Raw genomic sequence first — 19,825 nt, forward strand, 5'->3', positions numbered from 1 at the left:
AGACCACGCGTCATACCTACTCTGAGGAGCAGGCAGCTTTGAATCACCAACGCCGCGAACAGGACCGGGAACGAGCTCGTCTATGCCGTGCCGATACGGCAGCCCGGGCACAAGAACAACCTCGTGAAGCCGAGCGCAAGCAGCAACTGCGTACCGAGGATCCGGCGGCCTACCAAACCGTCGTTTAATGAACCGTCGGGATTAACCCAGTGATAAACACCGGGGTCGTATGTTTCAGCATCGCTGGTTAACCATCTGTACGGAGTGCTTGAGAGGTTATTGTTTAAAAAAAACGAGAAACCATGACCTTTTGAGAGAGGGAAGATGGGAGCGAGCGAATGTTGATCGTTATTATAACCCCACTAACGGATTATAAGACATATTAAATATTAAATTAAATTAAATTAAATTAAAATATTAAATTAAATATTATATGAGCAAGGCATCAACAGCTTAATAAACAAAAGAAATTTAATATAGTGATTTCCGAGTTCTAAAATAATTCAGTGAGACTTGACTATGGCTATGTGATATGCCTCTATGCCGCTCTCTCTCGTTTTGCGACATGCTTCTGCTGCAATGATTGTCACTCAGCAAGATAGCATGCATGTTCCATGGTTCATTCATACATGTTCTAGCCTTGTCGCACTATCCAAATAGCAGTTGCCATTTCTGTGTGTAATAAATAACTAACTGAATAAATTAGCTATGAAGAATGGAAGCTTGAGCACGCAGCCAACGTTTCGACAAGGGCCCTAGTATTCGCCAGTACAACAACAAGCGGACTTATATCCGTCAGAGCAACAGTCGCCTTAACAAAAACCGCTGTCATTCGTGTTGCGCTGACAAAATTTAGTATGCCATGTCACGTCGCCAAAGCTGAACCCGCCTCAATACGCCACACACATACGGTCAATATAGCACATACGGCAAGCTTCACCACCTTACATTCTAAGAAGCGGCCTCAGATATTGAAATTTCACAGCGAATAGTGCGGTAGGAATAACATGTCATTTTATTATTTATTTACGGGGAGCCTCCAGCGGTGTCGTCGTCACGTCGCCAAAGCTGAACCCGCCTCAATACGCCACACACATACCGTCAATATAGCACATACGGCAAGCTTCACCACCTTACATTCTAAGAAGCGGCCTCAGATATTGAAATTTCACAGCGAATAGTGCGGTAGGAATAACATGTCATTTTATTATTTATTTACGGGGCAGCCTCCAGCGGTGTCGTCGTTGGCCTTGCTGCCGGGCATGGAAAGAATCAAATCGGCCAGCGTGGTGGCTAGTCCAAGCGCACTGTAAGCTCTCCATTTTCGTTCATATAATCGAAACCTAGCTAAGCAGTGTTGAATGTCAGCACAGCGCAGCTGACAGCTCCACATTATTGTTTCTCCCTAAAACGGACCAAAATTCGTCCTTCCCAGTCTCCGTACTCCCGTAAAGGGAAGACAATACAGGGTGTTTCAGCGAACACTTTCAAACGTTTGCAAAAATTTCCTGTAGCAAATATCATAATTCTGTTCCACGAACTGGTCTACTCAAAGGGGCGGATATTACCATCACAAAAAATCGAGATACATAATCGATTAATTACCAAAAATTATCAAATTAAGGTTTTCACTAATTACTTCATGGCACATATTGCAATTTAAGAATTCTAACCGGGGAGTTCACAAAGTGTATCCCCTTGGAACGAATTGTCAGAATGACAGCAGTTTCTAGATATTAATTCCCGCACTTAGCGGAGAAATGAATTGGCGTCCCCATTACTATTGTGCTTCAATGCGAATAACGACGTTTTGGTAAGAAAGAAAGCGGAACGACAGCGCATTTTTACCGCAAATTTTACGGCGCATATCTTGTAAATCGTTTCATCCACAAAATTATCTTCAAGAGTTTATGCCTTGCAGTTTCACACGCTAGAATTTGTAAATTGCAATATGTGCCATAATATAATTAGTCATAAACTTAATTAGTGCATTTTGTTAGTTGATTATGCATTTGGATTTCTTACGCAAGTCATGTCCGCTCTTCGAGCAGACCAACTCGCTGCCTAGAAGTGTGCTATCTGACAGAGGCAATTTTTAAGCATCTTTGAAATTGTTCGCTGAAACACTCTGTAGGAATGCTGACTCAGAGAGGGGCGCGACACATAGGAGCCGCAATCGCGAGGTGACTAATTGCCGGAGACGCGCCCTTGCCGCTCCCAGATGTATGCGCGAGGAGTACAGTATATTGCAGCCCTTATTCTCTCGAAAGCCAGCAGCGACAGAAGAGAGGTCATGACAAAGATCGTCTTTTTCAGATCCAAGGACACTTCTGCACCGAAACCCGAGCCACTGTCTGAACGAACACTGCGACATGTGCTGCCTTGCGCTCGTTAGGGGCAAATACGTGATCGAGAAATTATTGAACGTCCCATTTGTGCCGGGTTTGGACAGCGGCGGTAGGGCGACAATCCTTGCTAGAGCTTGGTTTCTTGCTGAACCTTTCTGTTTGCGTCTTCTCGAAAGCAAGACCGAAAGACGGAAAGAAGCGTTTTCGAAGTGCTGACAGTGATGTATACACCAAAGAGACAGGAGCTTAAATAAGAAATGACGTGCTCAATTGGATCAGGCATGAGAGATCAGGATTCAATCAGGCTTCACCCAAATGTTGACCTGAACTGTAGCATTTTGTCATAGGAACAGCGTCGCCGAATCAACCTACAATACGGTAATGTCAGGGGCGCTGCGGGGGTGCCATTTTCTATGTTCAGTGCGTAATAGCCTTATTGTAGCTTTCGGTGCTCCGTATAGCAAAGTTTCCCTTGCGCAGAAGAGAAATATTTTATCAGCAGTGAAAATCGTTCGCGTTTCTCACATTTGTTATAAGAGCATTCCAACAAAAACATCAAGTGAGCAGCCACTAAGCTTGTGCACGGTAGCCAGTATAGGGGATGCGAGTTCTCCTGCGTGAGCTAACTGGCTATGATTCGGCGCCATGCATTACGCGTGAGAACATGTACCAGCTGCTACGTTGCGCACACTTATGCAACAGCTCGAGCTGTCAGGCTCTCTTTTGTCTCTGCCTGGAACAAAGAGTCGAACTATGAAGAAGCCGGACGGGCTACACATAGAGCCGGCCTTCAGGGAAGCACTAATTGGTGTTGCCCGAGGCATGGTGGCTATGACGTGTTACCAGCTCCAGTGAATGCTTCCGACACCTGCAGTAAAGTAATAATCTTTGAGGTGAGCTTCTGTCACTCCAAAGAAGGGATCGCTGGATTGTGCGATTTCACACCACCCATACGCAGGTTTTAAGCGCACCGAAGTGAACACGTGTTTTAGTTGATACTTGGGCACACAGACGACAAAAAAAGCAAGAAAGAAACAAACAGATGTTATGAAAGAATGCAAGACTTACTGAGCAGGTCATAATGACAGCCCCGCAAATTGGACAGCACAACAAAGAGAAGGACACAGAGCAAGCACTGAGCTAACCACTGGCAGTTTATTGCAATCTCTAAAGAATCAATACAGTAAAAAAATTCCGGTACAACGTGGATTTGTGCAATATTGTACATCCAGTCAATGTGACCGATTTCGAGTTATTAGAGCCTATGAAATCAATTTTGTTGGTCATAAACGCTTAGTTCTCAATATTTGCTCGCACTGTTTTTTCTAGATGCAGCATCCTTTCTAGTTTTTTTTTTTTTCATTTTTTCATTTTATTTGGGCAACACAAATACAAGGTTTGCCCACAAGGTAAGGCAAAAGGAGGGCGTATTCCTCCTGACTCTGGCCTTTACCTAACTGGAGCAGCAGAAGTAGCAGTCAACTGATAAAACAAAGTACAACTAATAAGACACAATACTTCAAAACTATTTACAGCGAAATTTTAAACACATTGAAAAGTATCAACCGTTTGCCAAATAGCAAGTAACTAAATAAATACAGCACAGCAAAAATAAGAACATTCTGTTATTAACAAAAGTTATACATTCAGAATAGAGCAATAATAACATTACTATTGAAACAAAGAAACTTTATTAACATTCGTTAAACGCACTGTGATCAGAAAATATTATGTTTTTTATTGCATGTTTAAATTTGTGAATTGTTCTAGAATTTATAGCTTCGTCAACAATGTTAGGGTACGTATTACATAAAGACATGGTTTCATATTCGATCGTTTGCGTGCCATATTTTGTCCTTGGTTTCTTTATTACTATTAATATGTGACGGAGGTTGTATCCTGTGTCTCTACTCAGGTAACGAGTTGAAAATAGTTCCCTGTTGCTGGAGATCTCTTTAAATAGCCGTGTGCAGATCTTTGTTTTGTAAGAGTCTCTAATATTAGGAATGTTGTAGCGCATCATTAGTATAGAAGATCCTATGTATTGTTTCGAGAAGTTCAGCAACCGAACAGCTCGCCGTTGCAGTACTGCCAATTTTTCTCTATCTGTTTTATTACCGTTTCCCCATACTAAGAGTCAGTAGCTAAGATGCGAGTGCACAAACGAAAAGTACAATTGTATGAGAAGCCTGATAGGCACAAAGCATCGGATCCGTTGTAGCAAGCCAACAGATCGTGCAACCTTAGTGCGTATCTTATTTATGTGCTCTGTCCAGTTTAGGTTTTTGTGAAATGTAACACCCAGAAACGAATGGCTTGAATGGCTGAATGGTTTTCGAGTTAAACGAAAAGTAACGAATGAGAGAATTTTAGGGAAACGTGCGTTTAAAGTTCATCGTCGTTTGCTCGAAGAAAGCAATTCTCACTTGCAAGAATTTCACATGGTATATGTGAGTGAAGAATTGCCACTATTAGCAATATATTCGCTCCCGAGTCCCTTAAGAGGGCCTGAGGCCTTCCCCGCCAACTTCGATTTCCTTAGTAAAGCGCACATGAACAGTAGAGATGCTCCTAATTCCCAAGCGCGGAATATATTTGAGTAATACTTGCTGCATATAAAGCTCAATCATAATAATTGTAGAAAACAGACTTTTCATTTAGGGCCTGAAATTGTTGACTAAATTTTGTCGAGACAAACAAATAAATATGAGTGAACCACCAAGCTTATGTCTTTGTCAGTTTAGACCAACAACAGACATCACAATTCTATATATTGTATCTCTTAAACCGTCTAAAGCCAGAAAAATGCGATCTAATAATTTACAGCTTGCTACCTAAAAATTTTTTCATTGCTTACGAATGTTTCGAAAGCCGTATTCACAAATTATTCATATATATTGAGGTGGCTGCATAAGGATTGTCACGTTTTAGGAACGGAGAAGAACAGGATGCATTACCAAAGATATGAGTTTAGAATCTAACTATTATTTAGGCGTCCTGTATATATACACATGTCACCGTCAATTTCAGAGCAGTCAATGTTACTCACTAGAGCAATTTTGCACGCTACGCCACGTCAACTCTAAATGACGCTGTTGCGGCTATACTAATACCCTTCTTGTTAGTGCCCTTGAATGACCTTCTTGTAAAGCGCTGTTCTGTACAAGAACAAATTCCAAGGTACATGTTCTTACCCTTTCCTTGTTAACTAATATTTCTACCATTTCAAATAAGAACCACTATAAATTTTCTCCACGCTTTTTTTGGCAATATCTGTTGACTACACGTAGCTGTTAATCGAGCTCCTCCATTCTCTTGATTTTCCTCGTTGATTTCCTAGAGTGTGGAATACGTTATGCATGTAAGAGAGAAAGACAAGTCATAAAAGAGAGGCTGGAAAGTTAGCCCGGCTGATCCCGGTATGATACTCTGCAGCTGGGGAAGGGGTAAAGGGGACCTAACGATCGCTAGAAGAACTCCATAGTAATGTCGAACACACACACACACAATGAACCATGCATAGAATATGCAGAATTTGGGCAACGTCTCGCCGAGAACTCTGGATCCGCAGGGCGCGTGTGATATCGCCGACTTCATGCAGCCACATCCGAATGCTAAATTCGGGAGTTCTCGTGCAACTCATGCTTAGCTTCGCGGCGTATTTGTATACAACCTCGTGCCGTAGCTCAAAATGCGCAGCAATTCACTCAGAAAGAAGGTTAGAGTGACTGTCGTTCCTTCGTACTAGCCACCGTCTCTGATCAACCGCTTGCGCCATCGAATGCTGCCTGCGCAGCTTTTTCGGTTGACTGAACAGCTAACTTCGGCGCCGTTATTGCTTCTCCACAGAAGGGTGTACGCTCACAACCCACTTAGCCAGAGTCCTCGTACGTCACCGGCGCAATCGGTGACAGCGTGATGGACGAAAAACCACTCAATCAACTGTGTTCCTTACGTCATAAACACGACGCGCCTGGGCCCAAATGTACGGGTTCATTCAGGTTGGACGCCAAGGGCGAGAGGAGACGTGCCGTATCTCGTCCCTCGCTTATCTCGCTCTTTTTTCACTAATCTTTTTTTTTGTTGCTCTTTCATCGGCTTCTTCGCTTTTCATCAACTATCTCTATGGAGCTTCTGGCACTACTCTTTTCATCGAGCACTGGGCAAGTTGAAAGCCCGCTTTCTTCGGTTGTTCTTGCGTCACTCGTGGAAGATGCTGCGTGGGCTGGATTTGACACTCGGACGAGTTTATATGGTGTTTGTGTCATGAGATTTCCACTAACCCGTCCATGTACATAAGATATATACAGTGCAAGAAAAACCTTTTCGACATCTCCTTGGACACTTGTTGGATAAATTCGCGGGTTTGCTAACGACCGTAAAGTTTCAGCGTATTGTTTCAATATTTATTGTTTCTTGTTGCGAAGACCAATCACGACACTTCAGTAAACAGATACCAACTGCTGCCTCACAAATCACAATTTAATCACGCACGCAGGTGCCAGTTTCTGTAGCAAGCTGCTTGCTACAGCTTCCTCCCTTCTCTCTCTCTCTCTCTCTGCTTGCCTTTGTCGGCGTTTACTACGACAGCAGTTAAAGGTTGAATCTTTTTTTTTTGTCCGTCCGTCTGTTCAGTTCTCTTATGCACATGGCGACAATCGCAGTCACTGACGTTAGAGTGTCCTTGTCAAGCCCTCTGCTCATCCGCAGCTTCGCTGTGACCTCATATAGCGCAGAAAAATAAAACATTGTCTATCAGGTTCACACAATGCTCGCGATGCACACATTAAAGACCCAGCAACCGAAGTCTAACCTATATTACGGCATTTTCACGCACACAGTGGTAATCATAAAAAACTTATCTAAATAACACAAAGAAAAAAAGAAAACGGTAAGCAATCGTCTCCTAAAAGAAACATCACACCCACCCACTTGGAGAGGCGAGTAATAGAAGATAAAGCAGGAAAAGAAAGAAAAGGGGAAGGGGGACAACGGAACACAATCTGATTTCAAGCAGAGTACGATCATTATAGACGGGAGTCAAGTCCCATGATCGAGAAGAAGAATAATTTGCGCATAATACTTGCAGAAAGCAACCTGACATACATAAGAAAGGAAACTACATCTGCGACCTTAGAAGCGAAATGCGAATATGTCAAAATAAACGCGGTACTCTATACCACGACTGAACGTTGCCATCAAAAGTTGCCAATAAGAAATCTTTCTGAGCACTAGATTATTCGTTTTTAAGTACAATATTAGGACCTCATAAAGGAAGCTAATCAAGTTCGCTGTTCTTTTTATCGCAGAAACCGATTCAAACTAGCGCCAGCAAATTTCTTAATTTCATCACCCCATCTGGTCTTCTGCCATCCTCGACTGCGCTTCCCTTCTCTTAGCACCCATTCTGTAACCCTTATGGTCCACCGTTTGCCTAACCTACGCCTCACATGACCTGCCCAACTCCCTGTTTTTCTCTTAATGTCAATTAGAATATGGGCTATCCCCGTTTGCTCTCTGGTCCATACCACTCTCTGCCTGTGTCTTAACGTTACGCCTTATATTCTGCGTACCATCGCGCTTTTCGCGGTCCTTAATTTGTTCTCCCGCTTCTATTTCAGTCTCCAAGTTTCCCTATATATTATACCGGTTGTATAATTGATTGCACATTGTATATAATTGTATATAATTGCACTGATTGTACACCTTTCTTTTTAATGATAATGGTAAGCCTCCAATCGGGACCTGAAGATGTCTGTCGTATGCGCTCCAACCCATTTTTATTCTTCTGTAAATTTCCTTCTCATAATCAGGGTCCCCTGTAAGTAATTGACCGAGGTAAATATACACCTTCACAGACTCTAGAGGCTGACGGGCAATCCTGAACATTTGTTGCCTTGCCAGGCTATTCTTCCCCACTTTTACACTCTCTCTATTAAAGTCTTCAATCATTTGTTGTGACTCGTCCCCAGTGCTGCTCAACAGGACAATGTCGTCTGCAAACCAAAGCTTGCTGCGATATTCGCCGTTGATCCTTACTCCTAAGCCTTCCCAGTTTCATAGCTTGAATACTTCTTCCAAGCATGCATTGAAAAGCATTGGAGAGATTGTGTGTCCTTGTCTGACCCCTTTCTTTAAAGGTATCTTCCTACTTTTCTTGTGGAGAATTAAGGTAGTTGTAGAATCTCTGTGGATATTTTCCAAGATATTTACCTAAGCGTCCTGTACTCCTTGCTTACGTAATGCCTCTATGACTGCTGGTATCCCTACTGAATCAAATTCATTTTCGTAATCTATGAAAGCTGTATAGAGAGGCTGATTGTACTCCTTAAAATTCTGGATTACCTGATTGATAAGATGGGTGCGATCCATTATAGAGTATCCCTTCCAGAAGGCAAGATGTTCCCTTGGCTGATTGAATTCCAAGGTTGCCCTTATTCTGTTGGATTATCTTGGTGAATATATTACATAATGCTGGGAGTAAGCCAATGGGCCTATAGTTCTTCAATTCTTGAACGTTCCCCTTTTTGTTAATTAGTATAATGTCGGCATTCTTCCAGTTCTCTGGGACCCCTGAAGTCGAAAGAGAATTCGTACAGAGGGCGACCAGATTGTCTCCTGCCCTTTTTCCCCGTTTCCTGTCTTGCAAGGCCCTTCTAACCTAATCGCTAGTTATAGAAGGAGTCTCTGAAACCTGTTCATTACTACTTCGAATGAAGGTATCGTGGCTCTTCTGGATACTCTACCGGTCAGTATAGAATTCTTCCACTGCTTTAACTATAGCTTCGAGATTACTGATGATATTACCCTGCGTATCTTTCAGTGCGAGCCGCCTTTACGGAATCCTGCCTGGTCCTTTGGTTGACAGAAGTCTAAGGTGTTCCTGATTTTATTTGCGATTACCTTACTAAATACTTTGTAGGCAAAGGACAGTAAGCTGATCGGTCTATAGTTTTTCAAGTCTTTGGCGCCCCCTTTCTTATGGATTAGGATTATGTTAGCGTTCTTACAAGATTCCGGTACGCTCGAGGTCATGTGCCATTGCGTATACAGGGTGGCCAGTTTTTCTAGAACAATCTGCCCACCAAACTTAACAAATCTGCTGTTACCTGATCCTCCCCAGCTGCCTTCCCCCTTTGCATAGCTCCCAAGGCTTTCTTTACTTCTTCCGGCGTTACTTGTGGGATTTCAAATTCCTCTAGACTATTTTCTCTTACATCATCGTCGTGGGTGTTACTGGTACTGTATAAATCTCTATAGAACTCCTCAGCCACTTGAACTATCTCATCCATATTAGTAACGATATTGCCGGCTTTGTCTCTTAACGCATACATCTGATTCTTGCCTATTCCTAGTTTCTTCATTGCTTTTACGCTACCTCCGTTCCTGAGAGCATGTTCAATTCTATCCATATTATACTTCCTTGTGTGAGCTGTCTTACGCTTGTTGATTTACTTGGAAAGTTCTGCCAGTTCTATTTTAGCTGTAGGGTTAGAGGCTTTCATACGTTGACGTTTCTTGATCAGATCTTTCGTCCCCTGCGCTAGCTTACTGGTATCTTGTCTAACGGAGTTACCACCGACTTCTATTGCACACTCCTTAATGATGCCCATAAGATTGTCGTTCATTGCTTCAACACTAAGGTCCACTTCCTGAGTTAAAGCCGAATACCTGTTCTGTAGCTTGATCCGGAATTCCTCTATTTTCCCTCTTAGCGCTAACTCATTGATCGGCTTCTTATGTACCAGTTTCTTCCGTTCCCTTCTCAAGTCTAGGCTAATTCGAGTTCTTACCATCCTATGGTCACTGCAGCGCATCTCGCCGAGCACGTCCACATCTTGTATGATGCCAGGGTTAGCGCAGAGTATGAGGTCTATTTCATTTCTAGTCTCGCCATTCGGGCTCCTCCACGTCCACTTTCATCTATCCCGCTTGCGGAAGAACGTATTCATTATCCGCATACTATTCTGTTCTGCCAGCTCTGCTATAAACTCTCCCCTGTTATTCCTAGAGCCTATGCCATATTCCCCCACTTACTTGTCTCCAGCCTGCTTCTTGCCTACCCTGGCATTGAAGTCGCCCATCAGTATAGTGTATTCTGTTTTGACTTTACCCATCGCTGATTCCACGTCTTCATAGAAGCTTCCGACTTCCTAGTCATCATGACTGGATGTAGGGGCGTAGACCTGTACGACCTTCAACTTGTACCTGTTATTAAGTTTTACAACAAGACCTGCCACCCTCTCGTTAATGCTGTAGAATTCCTGTATGTTACCAGCTATATCCTTATTAATCAGGAATCCGATTCCTAGTTCTCGTCTCTCCGCTAAGCCCCGGTAGCACAGGACGTGCCCGCTTTTTAGCACTGCATATGCTTCTTTTGTCCTCCTAACTTCACTGAGCCCTATTATATCCCATTTACTGCACTCTAATTCCTCTAATAGCACTGCTAGACTCGCCTCACTAGATAACGTTCTAGCGTTAAACGTTGCCAGGTTCAGATTCCGATGGCGGCCTGACATATATCTTGGCTTGTACTAGGCCAAATTTCTTCTCACTGATTTCATGCTGCGTCCATACTTTACTGCTTCCTCAGACTTTCTTACGTTGTAGGTTCAAAAATCCTTTATTTTCTCCTTGTTAATCAGTCTTGACAGTTCCGCGGATTCTGTCTGATCTCTTGAGTTGGACGCCTTCATTCTTTGTCGTTTCTTTATTAGGTCCTTCGTTACTTGGGAGAGCTTACCTTTTGGCTGCCTTGGTGCGTTACCTCCCACTTCAATTGCTGCTTCTGAAGCCAGCCTAGTTATGGTTTCCTTCATCATGTTTATGTCAGCTTGATCTTTCTGTTCTAAGGCTGCATATTTGTTACCAGCCTTACTTGGTCTGCTTTTACCCTTACCGTGTCTAGGTTGGCCTATTTCTTCTTGACCAATTTTACTCCTCTCTCTTCAAACTGAGGTGAATTCTAGCCCTCAGTAACCTATGATCGCTGCAATTTACCGTACCTAACACTTCGACATCCTACACTATGCTGCGATCGACAGAAAGTATGAAATCAATTTCATTTCTTGTTTCACCATTAGGGTTTTTTCCATGTCCATTTTATTTTTCCAAGGCGTCCTGAAGAAGGTGTTCATTATCCGCAGCCTATTTCTTTCCGCGAATTGTACCAGCACTTCTCCTGGACTGTTCCTAGAATCGACGCCGCAGTTTCCAATCGCTTGTTCACCAGCCTGCGTTGTCCCCACTATTGCATTGAATTCGCCTGTTACTGCAGTATAGTGAGTTCGCACTTTTCTCATCGCTAATTCAACATCTTCGTAAAACTGATCTACTGCAAATATAACGAAGAAATAAGATAATGATATCACAATTCTGTATGCATTGCACATACTGTTTCATACAAACGAATAAAATAGGTGCATTACACTCTACCTTGAAACATGCCACCATTTATTTGGGAAACGCTCATACACTTTGTAACCATTACTTCATTACGCAAGCTGTAGGCTCGTACATCACATTTGGCTGTTTGAGATGCTGCAAGAGTTAGAGTTTACAAAACTGCAATATCTGTTTTGGTGCAGAGCGGTTTATAAAACTCATCTATTTCATCGTTATCATGGTTGGACGTTGGAGCATAGGCTTGTACTACCTTTAATCTATACCTCTTACTAAGTTTTATTACGATTACTGCTAACCTCTCATTAATGCTGTAGAATTCGTCACTGTTGCCCGACATGTCCTAATGGATTAGGAATCCTACTCCGTACTGCTTCTTATCTGGAAGTCCTCTGTAGCAAATGACGTGACGATTAGTCAGCACTGTATAGGCCTCACCAGTTCTAAATTCCCTAAGGGCAATGATAAAAAAAGGAAAGATATCCCAAACAATGCCTGATGGTTCCTGAAAGAGCCCTGCTAAGCTAGCTTCACTCGAAAGAGTTCGGGTGTCAAATGTTGCCAGGGTCAGGAAGAAATAACACGACAGACACCGACCAAAAGAAATGCTAAAAATGAATAAATATTTAAGACGTCTCGGCTTCGCTACAGTAGCCTTGTTCACAATGGGTTGAAGGATGGTCCTACACGCACTGCCTTGTTCACAATGGGTCGTACACGCGCTGCTTACGTCACGTGCTGAAGAATACATAAGCTTCCATGAACTATCCTTCAACCCATTGTGAACAAGGCTTCCGTAGCGAAGCGGAAACATCTTAAAGATTTATTCATTTTTAGCATTCTTTTTGTCGGTGTCTATCATTCTATTGCGCCATCTTTTATTCCGACCAGACGGGCTTCCGTCGAACCCTCGACTTCGTTGCCAGGGTCAGTTTCCAAATATCCTCACTGCGACTAATACACGCATTCATTTTAACGCACTTCTCTTCAGCCTGTTTTTACGCCTCAACAGCGCTACGCGCGGGAATCATCAGTCCTCTGTTCAATATATAAACTTTGGCGTTATCTGGATACTAGAGATAAGCTTTCGATCCCGGAGCAGTCGGAAAATAGTCAAAATTTGGATGCAGACTTAGTGTCTTCTTCCGATATCTTTTTCGCTTTCTTCTTTTTTTTTTTACTTAACCTTTGTGGCTGGTACCATACACTATGCGTAGGCGGTGTTTAAATGCAGATTAAATGCTTTGGCAACTTGACTCAATGAGTTCACGTTATTTCTTAAACGTTAGAGCTCTTTTGTGCATTGCTGCGTTAAGAGAATTTTTTTTTCTTCTCGAGTTCAGTGGACATTTGTTTTGCTCAAAATAAGTGGGCTAATGGCCTGGCATTCAATTTGCTCAATTTCTTTAATTTATTTATCCCTTTATTCGTAATACCTTACAATATCCGAAAGTATACTGAAAAAGGGAGTGGACGAGGGCTTACAGATTTGTTAAAGAAAACCAATGCAAACAATAAACATTGAGGGAATTCAAAGAAAGGACAAGGCAGTGGCGCGCACTAAACGACGCTAGAACTTCATTAGGTCATCATTGAAACGTATCTGTATAGCACAACAAAACAAAGACACAAGACGAAACGAAGACGAGGACAAGCGCTAACTATCAACAACGAAAATTTTATTTCCGGAATCGGTCATGCTTATACATCCGAACAACCATGTGCACACTATGATATCAACCATGAGGATGCAATTACGTACATGAGGCTATGGAAACAATGTAAAACCAATACAACAGGAAAAGACAAGAAAATCTAAATGACATATGGAAAATGTAGTTCAGTCTTTATGCCATGCGCAAATAATCCAACTCTCTCGCGGACAATGACAGTGACGGTTTGCTGATGCATTGGTCAGCGGCCGAGAGGATCTGCTTCGTTTCTATTACACATTCTTACACATTTCGCACATTACACATTACGTTTCTTACACATTCGCGCTGAACCCTATCTATAATAGTGGTATCTTCTAGAAGTGGCCGACATGGCGGACATGGACGGTCATTAGGCCAATTTCGTCGACCTTCTACGTGCTCCTTTCTCTCTGCTTTCCATTGAAGCATTGGGCTCATTTCCTTACTTCGCTTCGCAGACGCCGTCGTGACAATCCTGATGCTGCTCAACAGCCTGAACAGCTGCGTGAACCCGTGGATCTACCTGCTGTTCAACCGGAACCTGATGCACGCGCTCAGGTACCAGGTGTGCCGCTGTCCGTCCAAGAACGTCAGCCCCGGTATGGCCACGAGCGGAATGGTTCCCGAGCTAACAACCCAGGGAACAGAGGCCAACGTGACGCTCGTTCAGCACCCGGTGCTCGTGGATTTCGAGTCCACCGGCGGTTGTAGGGGACAACGTGTCTGCTGCCGCGCCAGGATGCTCGGCGACAGCAATGGGGTCTCCTCGGGCGAGACCATCGCGATGGCACCCTTCGCTCTGCAGGCGGCGAGCCCCAGCGACGGCCGCGGCGGACGATGTGTGCTGGGTCGGTGAACATCGAGGGCGGAGTTCTTCAGCACATGGTCATCAGTGGCCTACCCTTGCCGAATTTGAAGAAACTGGTACTTTAGTGTTCGCCAGTGTGTGCACGTGCAGATCACGGCGATCGCTACTTCAGGGTTCTCTGTAAACAGGCCCGTTCACGTCAGCAGCAGCATCAGTCATTTCACTCAGTCAAGTACGAAAATGGGGGAACCATCGGTTGTGTTTTGAACACACTAGATTTCTTAAGTGTTGTAACGCATAAGAATTGAACTACAGATTGCCACGGACTGCTCACGTCACATCGGCGTAGTCATGATGGCCACGGAGCGTTCCGTCGTAATGTGTGTGGAAACGTGTTTGCGTCAGTGTTAAATACAGATACAAGTGGCACGCTTCGCTTGAAAAGCTGTGTCGAGCTGTCTGCGCTAGCGAGGCCTCAGTTTCATAAAATGTGTACGCGTAACAAGAACAAAATAGTATTCCGTAGCCATGCTTCAGGACTACCGCTGTTTGTCATACTAGAAGTGACGCCTCTCTGCTTAATTATCTGCAAAGTATGAGCGTTGCGCACTGTATATTTAAGGCGAACGCCTTAGGTCTCTATGATGGCGGGGACATTGGTGGCCGTCAACCCGGTGACTGAAACATCGCCTTGACAAAAAATAGCCAACGCCGCAAATAGTAAAAATAATTCAAAAATGCACGAATCGATGTCACATTTATCAGGGAGGTTTCTGTAAACAAAGTAAATTAGTGGCTTTGAAAAGAAAATTTGGTACATCTCGGTCTGGATGAGGGTGCGAGATGAGCGCGCTACCCTGCAGCCATGGCTGCTACAAGTTTCGGGCTCACTTAAGGTGTGCTAGTGCGTGCCTGATTGCACACGCCATGTCGCAGCAATGTTGCTGACTAGTCCGTGTCCTATTGAGCGACGCATGTGACGATGCGAAGGAGGTGGCTCCAGGCCACGAGGGTCTAAAATGAGCGCGTTGACGACGTTCCGAGGCCTACAAACGGCTTAGTGGGTTTGCATTCCCACACGTAAGCAGTCTTAAGTGTCTGTCGAATTTTAAGTTTAGTAATTGCTGTCGTGCCAGGTGTCATTGCGTAGAAAAGCGTGGGCTTTGCGCTCTGCGCATTGACGTCACAGACGGAGCGGCGGCGGCAGTTGTCGGCGGCGAGCGATGGAGGAGCGTGCACGCTCTGGCGGCTAGCGGGGGTGGCTGCGCAAGTACGCCACTGCGGAAGAAGCGCGTGCCGCTGCGCCTTGGTGAGGAGGTCGCCTTAGTACCACACGTGTGCTTCCCATTGCGGCTCGTTGTGTCCGGCAAGAAGTCTAGCTCCGATCGCATAACCTAATGCATTACCAACACGTCTTATAAAGAAGCCTAACCTCGATTGTATAACTCCATGTATTAACAAGTGAGCAGCAGGCTCTAGCCTTCTTGTATTACAAGAGTGCAACACCTGCTGAACTTCTTTTTGTCAAGAACTAATGGTAATTTGTAAGAAGTTACCCTTATACCTCCTCACTTCACACAATCAACTAACAGTCAGGTTGCTAACAGTCTGGTTGCTAACACGAGGCCAGAGGGTCTTATTATGTTTAATAAATTAAACTTTCGGCTTATTATACTATTATATAAAACACACGCGCACGCACACGCGCACGTTCGATTACCTCCGCAGAATCCAACCCGCGACCTCGTGCTTAGCAGCGCAACACCATTGCCGCTGAGGCCCCGCGGCGGCTACAGACGTGACAAGGCCCTGCTTGCCATCTAGGAGGAAGTCTGTCGGCTGGGAAACCAGGCCAGTACGGACTGATAGATTACGCAGCGAAGACGCGTGGTAGACGTTCTCATAAATACAGCCTGTTTGTTCTTCATCAAGTGACTTCATCTTCAAACTTCATCATGTGACTTCTTTCTTTTTCAGTTAAACCATTTCTCATTATTCTCCATGCAACAAAAAGGGTGAAGCTTCAGTTCTATTACATGTGAAATTCAATATTGCGACCTCACCAAGCGAGTTTATTGCGCAAGCACTGAAGATGAAAAACGTCCTGGAACGGCCGGAACGTCATACTAAAAAATAATGTCGCCGCGCCGTACTTCCTGTAACAGCCCTATCTAAGCTTACGATACACGTCATAGAAATGAGATAAAAAGTCGGTATTGCAACCTTGAAGTCAGCTATAGCCCGCTGAAGCCGAAATACCTTTAAAACCTCGCTTTTTGTTTTAATGCTGTCCGCATATACATTGATTACTCAGAGACGTTTATGCGGTTGAGAGGTAGCACGTCGATCCCTATATATTGCGGATGTGATAAGCTGCTTTTACACAGGCGGGGACTAATCCTTCCTTTTTTGAGGGGCTTTAACACTTTTTCTCATCGATTCGAGCCAGTAAAATACTTTGTTTTCAATTCTTAATTCTCAACGAATAGGGGACACCTTCTTTCCAAGCCTTTTTTTTTCCGCACTCTCCCACAGCAGTTACCCCTGCTCCTTAACCTGGATGGTGAATAATGATGAATAGAATCCGCGTCGAAGGCCCCACTCTGCGTTCTCATGCGATAAGCACGCCGTCTTCTGCGATGCATGCACGCTGGCGCGGGTGTCCCAGATACCGCTGGAAAATAACACCGTTCTGCGCGCCCTCCCCTATAGCTCGGCCTATAGCCCCGTGCTGCGCGCAGCTTTCTGCGACGGCAATCGGAAGAAGTGCATTGTTTCCAAATGGCATCGTTAGGTCACGGCCGGAGCGCGCCCTGGCCGGTTGTCGTGATCGGGCCTCTTGCTCTTCGCACCAGCGCCGGCCGCCCCCCTTCGGCCCCTTTTCTTCTTCGAGCACCGCGCGTCGAGGCCCGGAGGCTTTTGTTCCGCGTGGTGGGCAGCGCCTAATTGCCGCGGCGCCCGGGTGGTATCAAAGGAAGCATGCGCCGTCTGGCACAGAAATGGGTGCTCGTGGCCTAGCAATAGCAATTGCGGGGATCACATGTCTGACTACGCAAGACATCGCTCGTGTAGGTCACAGATGAGGCAGTGTGCTCACTTGCCGTGTCTAAATCTGCGTTTACCACCGATTCACCGCCACGCACGAGCTCGTACTCCTTTTTTCAGCCGCATTAGGTCGACCGAGGCCGTGCTTGCGCAAGGTGGACGAGAAACAGCGACAACCGGTGCTCGCATGACCACGCGCAAAATTCATATGCGAGGAAAATGCAACAATGTTCTACTACGCGCAAATGCGCAACGCACACAAAAAAAATATTGTGCCGTCAGCGAGCAGAGGAGTTCTGCAGACGAGGAGAACATAGGGTTCTATTTATTGCGCGGCTTGTTCAGCCACTTCGGCAGTCCGTAGCATCCGTAGCTCATCCGTGAGGGACGAGCTACTTTCTTCTGGTTAGCGTAAACTACAAACAGCAATTGACGTCACCTACTAAACATTTTTCGAGCTTTAGAGGACCGCGAGTTTAGCCGAGAGCGACATGCTCGAAGGTATTGTGCGAGACAACCTATACAGGGTGCCCCAGGTAACTTGAGCCAAACACTAAAAATGTGCAAATGCCATGAAGCTGGACAGAACCAAGGTGATGATGTTTGCCGTCGGTCGGAAATACCCGGATTTTTTTTCATTCCGCCTAATGAGATAATTAGTATTAATTAATCAACTCTTGAAATATTACAACTGGATGAAGAGTGCCAATGATAAAATTGCAGAGCAACATCAAAAACTCCCGATACAGCTTTCTGTTGATCGCTACGTGCTACAGAAACGTGCTTTTCCGAGCGCAAAAGAAGCCCGCAAATACACGAAAGTGCTTCGAGCGGTCAGTCGCGCGGCACTTTGCATGTATTTGCGGGCTTTGCGGGGACCCAACATGGAGATATGGGCGAACCGGCCATATCACCAAGTTCGATTCCAATTCACATGGTGAAGGTCGAGAGTCTAACCCACGACCTTCAGTGTTAATTAAGGCGAAGTTAATTAAGAGACAATTAATTCATATACAGTTAATTAGGACATTCGAACCAACGACCTTTGGTGGGAGAAAACAATTGGAAGTAACGAATTCGAATGAAAATATCCAGTAATATTGAATGTCTGTTGAGAGCACGGGCTTTCGCATTCATCCTCTTTAGCGTATGCGAAAGTCACCGTCAACTTTTTCAAACTTCCTTAACTTTAGGCAACAAAACGTGCAATATGAACATAATTGGTGTCACTTTTGGAGCAGATTTATTTCCTGCCAATGGAGATGAAACCGCAGGAAGACAGAGACGAGCAGGGACAGCAGGGCTTATTCTGTTGCTGTTGTTAGATCAATGGCAGCGTCATACATGTGCTCTCCTCCTCAGCTTCTCCTTTATATATTCTGCTTAGTGGAGAATGCTTTCGGCTTAATAATTAGCCCACCGGCAACATTGTAAGTATTTCCTCTCGTGTGCTAACTATCCACTTTCTGTCACATCTTGACATTGCACTTGAACACGTTGCTCTACAATTGCATGATTATATTTATTGATAGATTAACTGCTTTCTTAGATGATTGATATTATTGTTCTGCAAATCACAGTAGCTATTAAAGATGCCATAGTTTAGGGAATCGTATAAGAAAAATAGCCCGATTTGTGGTTTCTTATATTTGCTTTCGTTTGTTTTTGGTGCGCGCACGGAAGGCTCGGTATGTACAGCAATTTCAGTAAACGGAAAAATGCTGAAAGGTGACAGACATGAAGCACAAGAACATCAAACGAAATTGCGTAATGGGATCGCTAACACGGTCAGAACTCTTTTTCCGAATGATTGCGTACCTTCAAAGTGGCATCTTTTATACCGAGAAGCGACAGAGCGCACCACAACGCAAACAATTTATTTAGAGTAGCGAAACTTCCCTTCAAGCCTAAAAAACAAAAAAAAAGGCGGGGGGGGGGGGGGGGGGGGGGGGACGGTCTGCGCTGTTTCTGTCCAGCGCTGGTAGCAAATTACGCGGGCCGTTATTTTTCCCGCGGATTTTCTGGGAACCCTTAGGGACTTTCAAGAAATCGTATATTTTAAGCCATTTTCCGCATTTCTTCGCCGGAACTGCGGCACTGCTTTTTTTTTTCCCGAAGGTTTCTCCAAGCTGCGTGCTTAATTTCGTATCTGCTCTAACTTTAACGACCGGGAACTTCGGATCACTGAGCAACTAAGCCCCTTCGATCGGCGCACCCAGATGGCCGTTTGTGCAATGGGAATCCGGCTACTTCCCGGCATCCGGCGCTGATATCTGGGTTAATTAGACGCTTAACGAATACGCATGCACTCGTCAGTCTTATGCCGCTTAACTTGTGCTAGGTTTACCAAAGTGCCCTTTCCTAGCTTCAGCCCTGGCCCCGATAGGATTCTACTTGCGTTCCTCTGCCGTAAACCTTGTACGCGGCACTCTGGGATACCTTTGACCCGGGGGGTGAAGAGCGATTTGGCGGAGCCGCTTCAAACAAGTCTTCGCTAAGGGACGAAAGAGTCTGCACGATTTTGT

At 44.6% G+C, this 19,825-nt stretch overlaps 1 protein-coding gene across 1 annotated transcript in view; it reads left to right on the top strand.

Moving 5' to 3' along the window:
• Window positions 1-16,182, top strand: part of LOC126542576 (oxytocin receptor-like) — a 32,290-nt gene extending 16,108 nt beyond the window's left edge. The window contains exon 3 of the mRNA XM_050189717.3: window positions 13,906-16,182. Coding sequence (XP_050045674.1) covers window positions 13,906-14,303 — 398 coding nt within the window. The 3' untranslated portion in view covers window positions 14,304-16,182. The remainder of the gene's footprint in view (window positions 1-13,905) is intronic.
• Window positions 16,183-19,825: the final 3,643 nt, after the last annotated feature.

This window comes from Dermacentor andersoni, chromosome 2 (genome assembly GCF_023375885.2).
Source record: "Dermacentor andersoni chromosome 2, qqDerAnde1_hic_scaffold, whole genome shotgun sequence".
NCBI lineage: Eukaryota > Metazoa > Arthropoda > Arachnida > Ixodida > Ixodidae > Dermacentor > Dermacentor andersoni.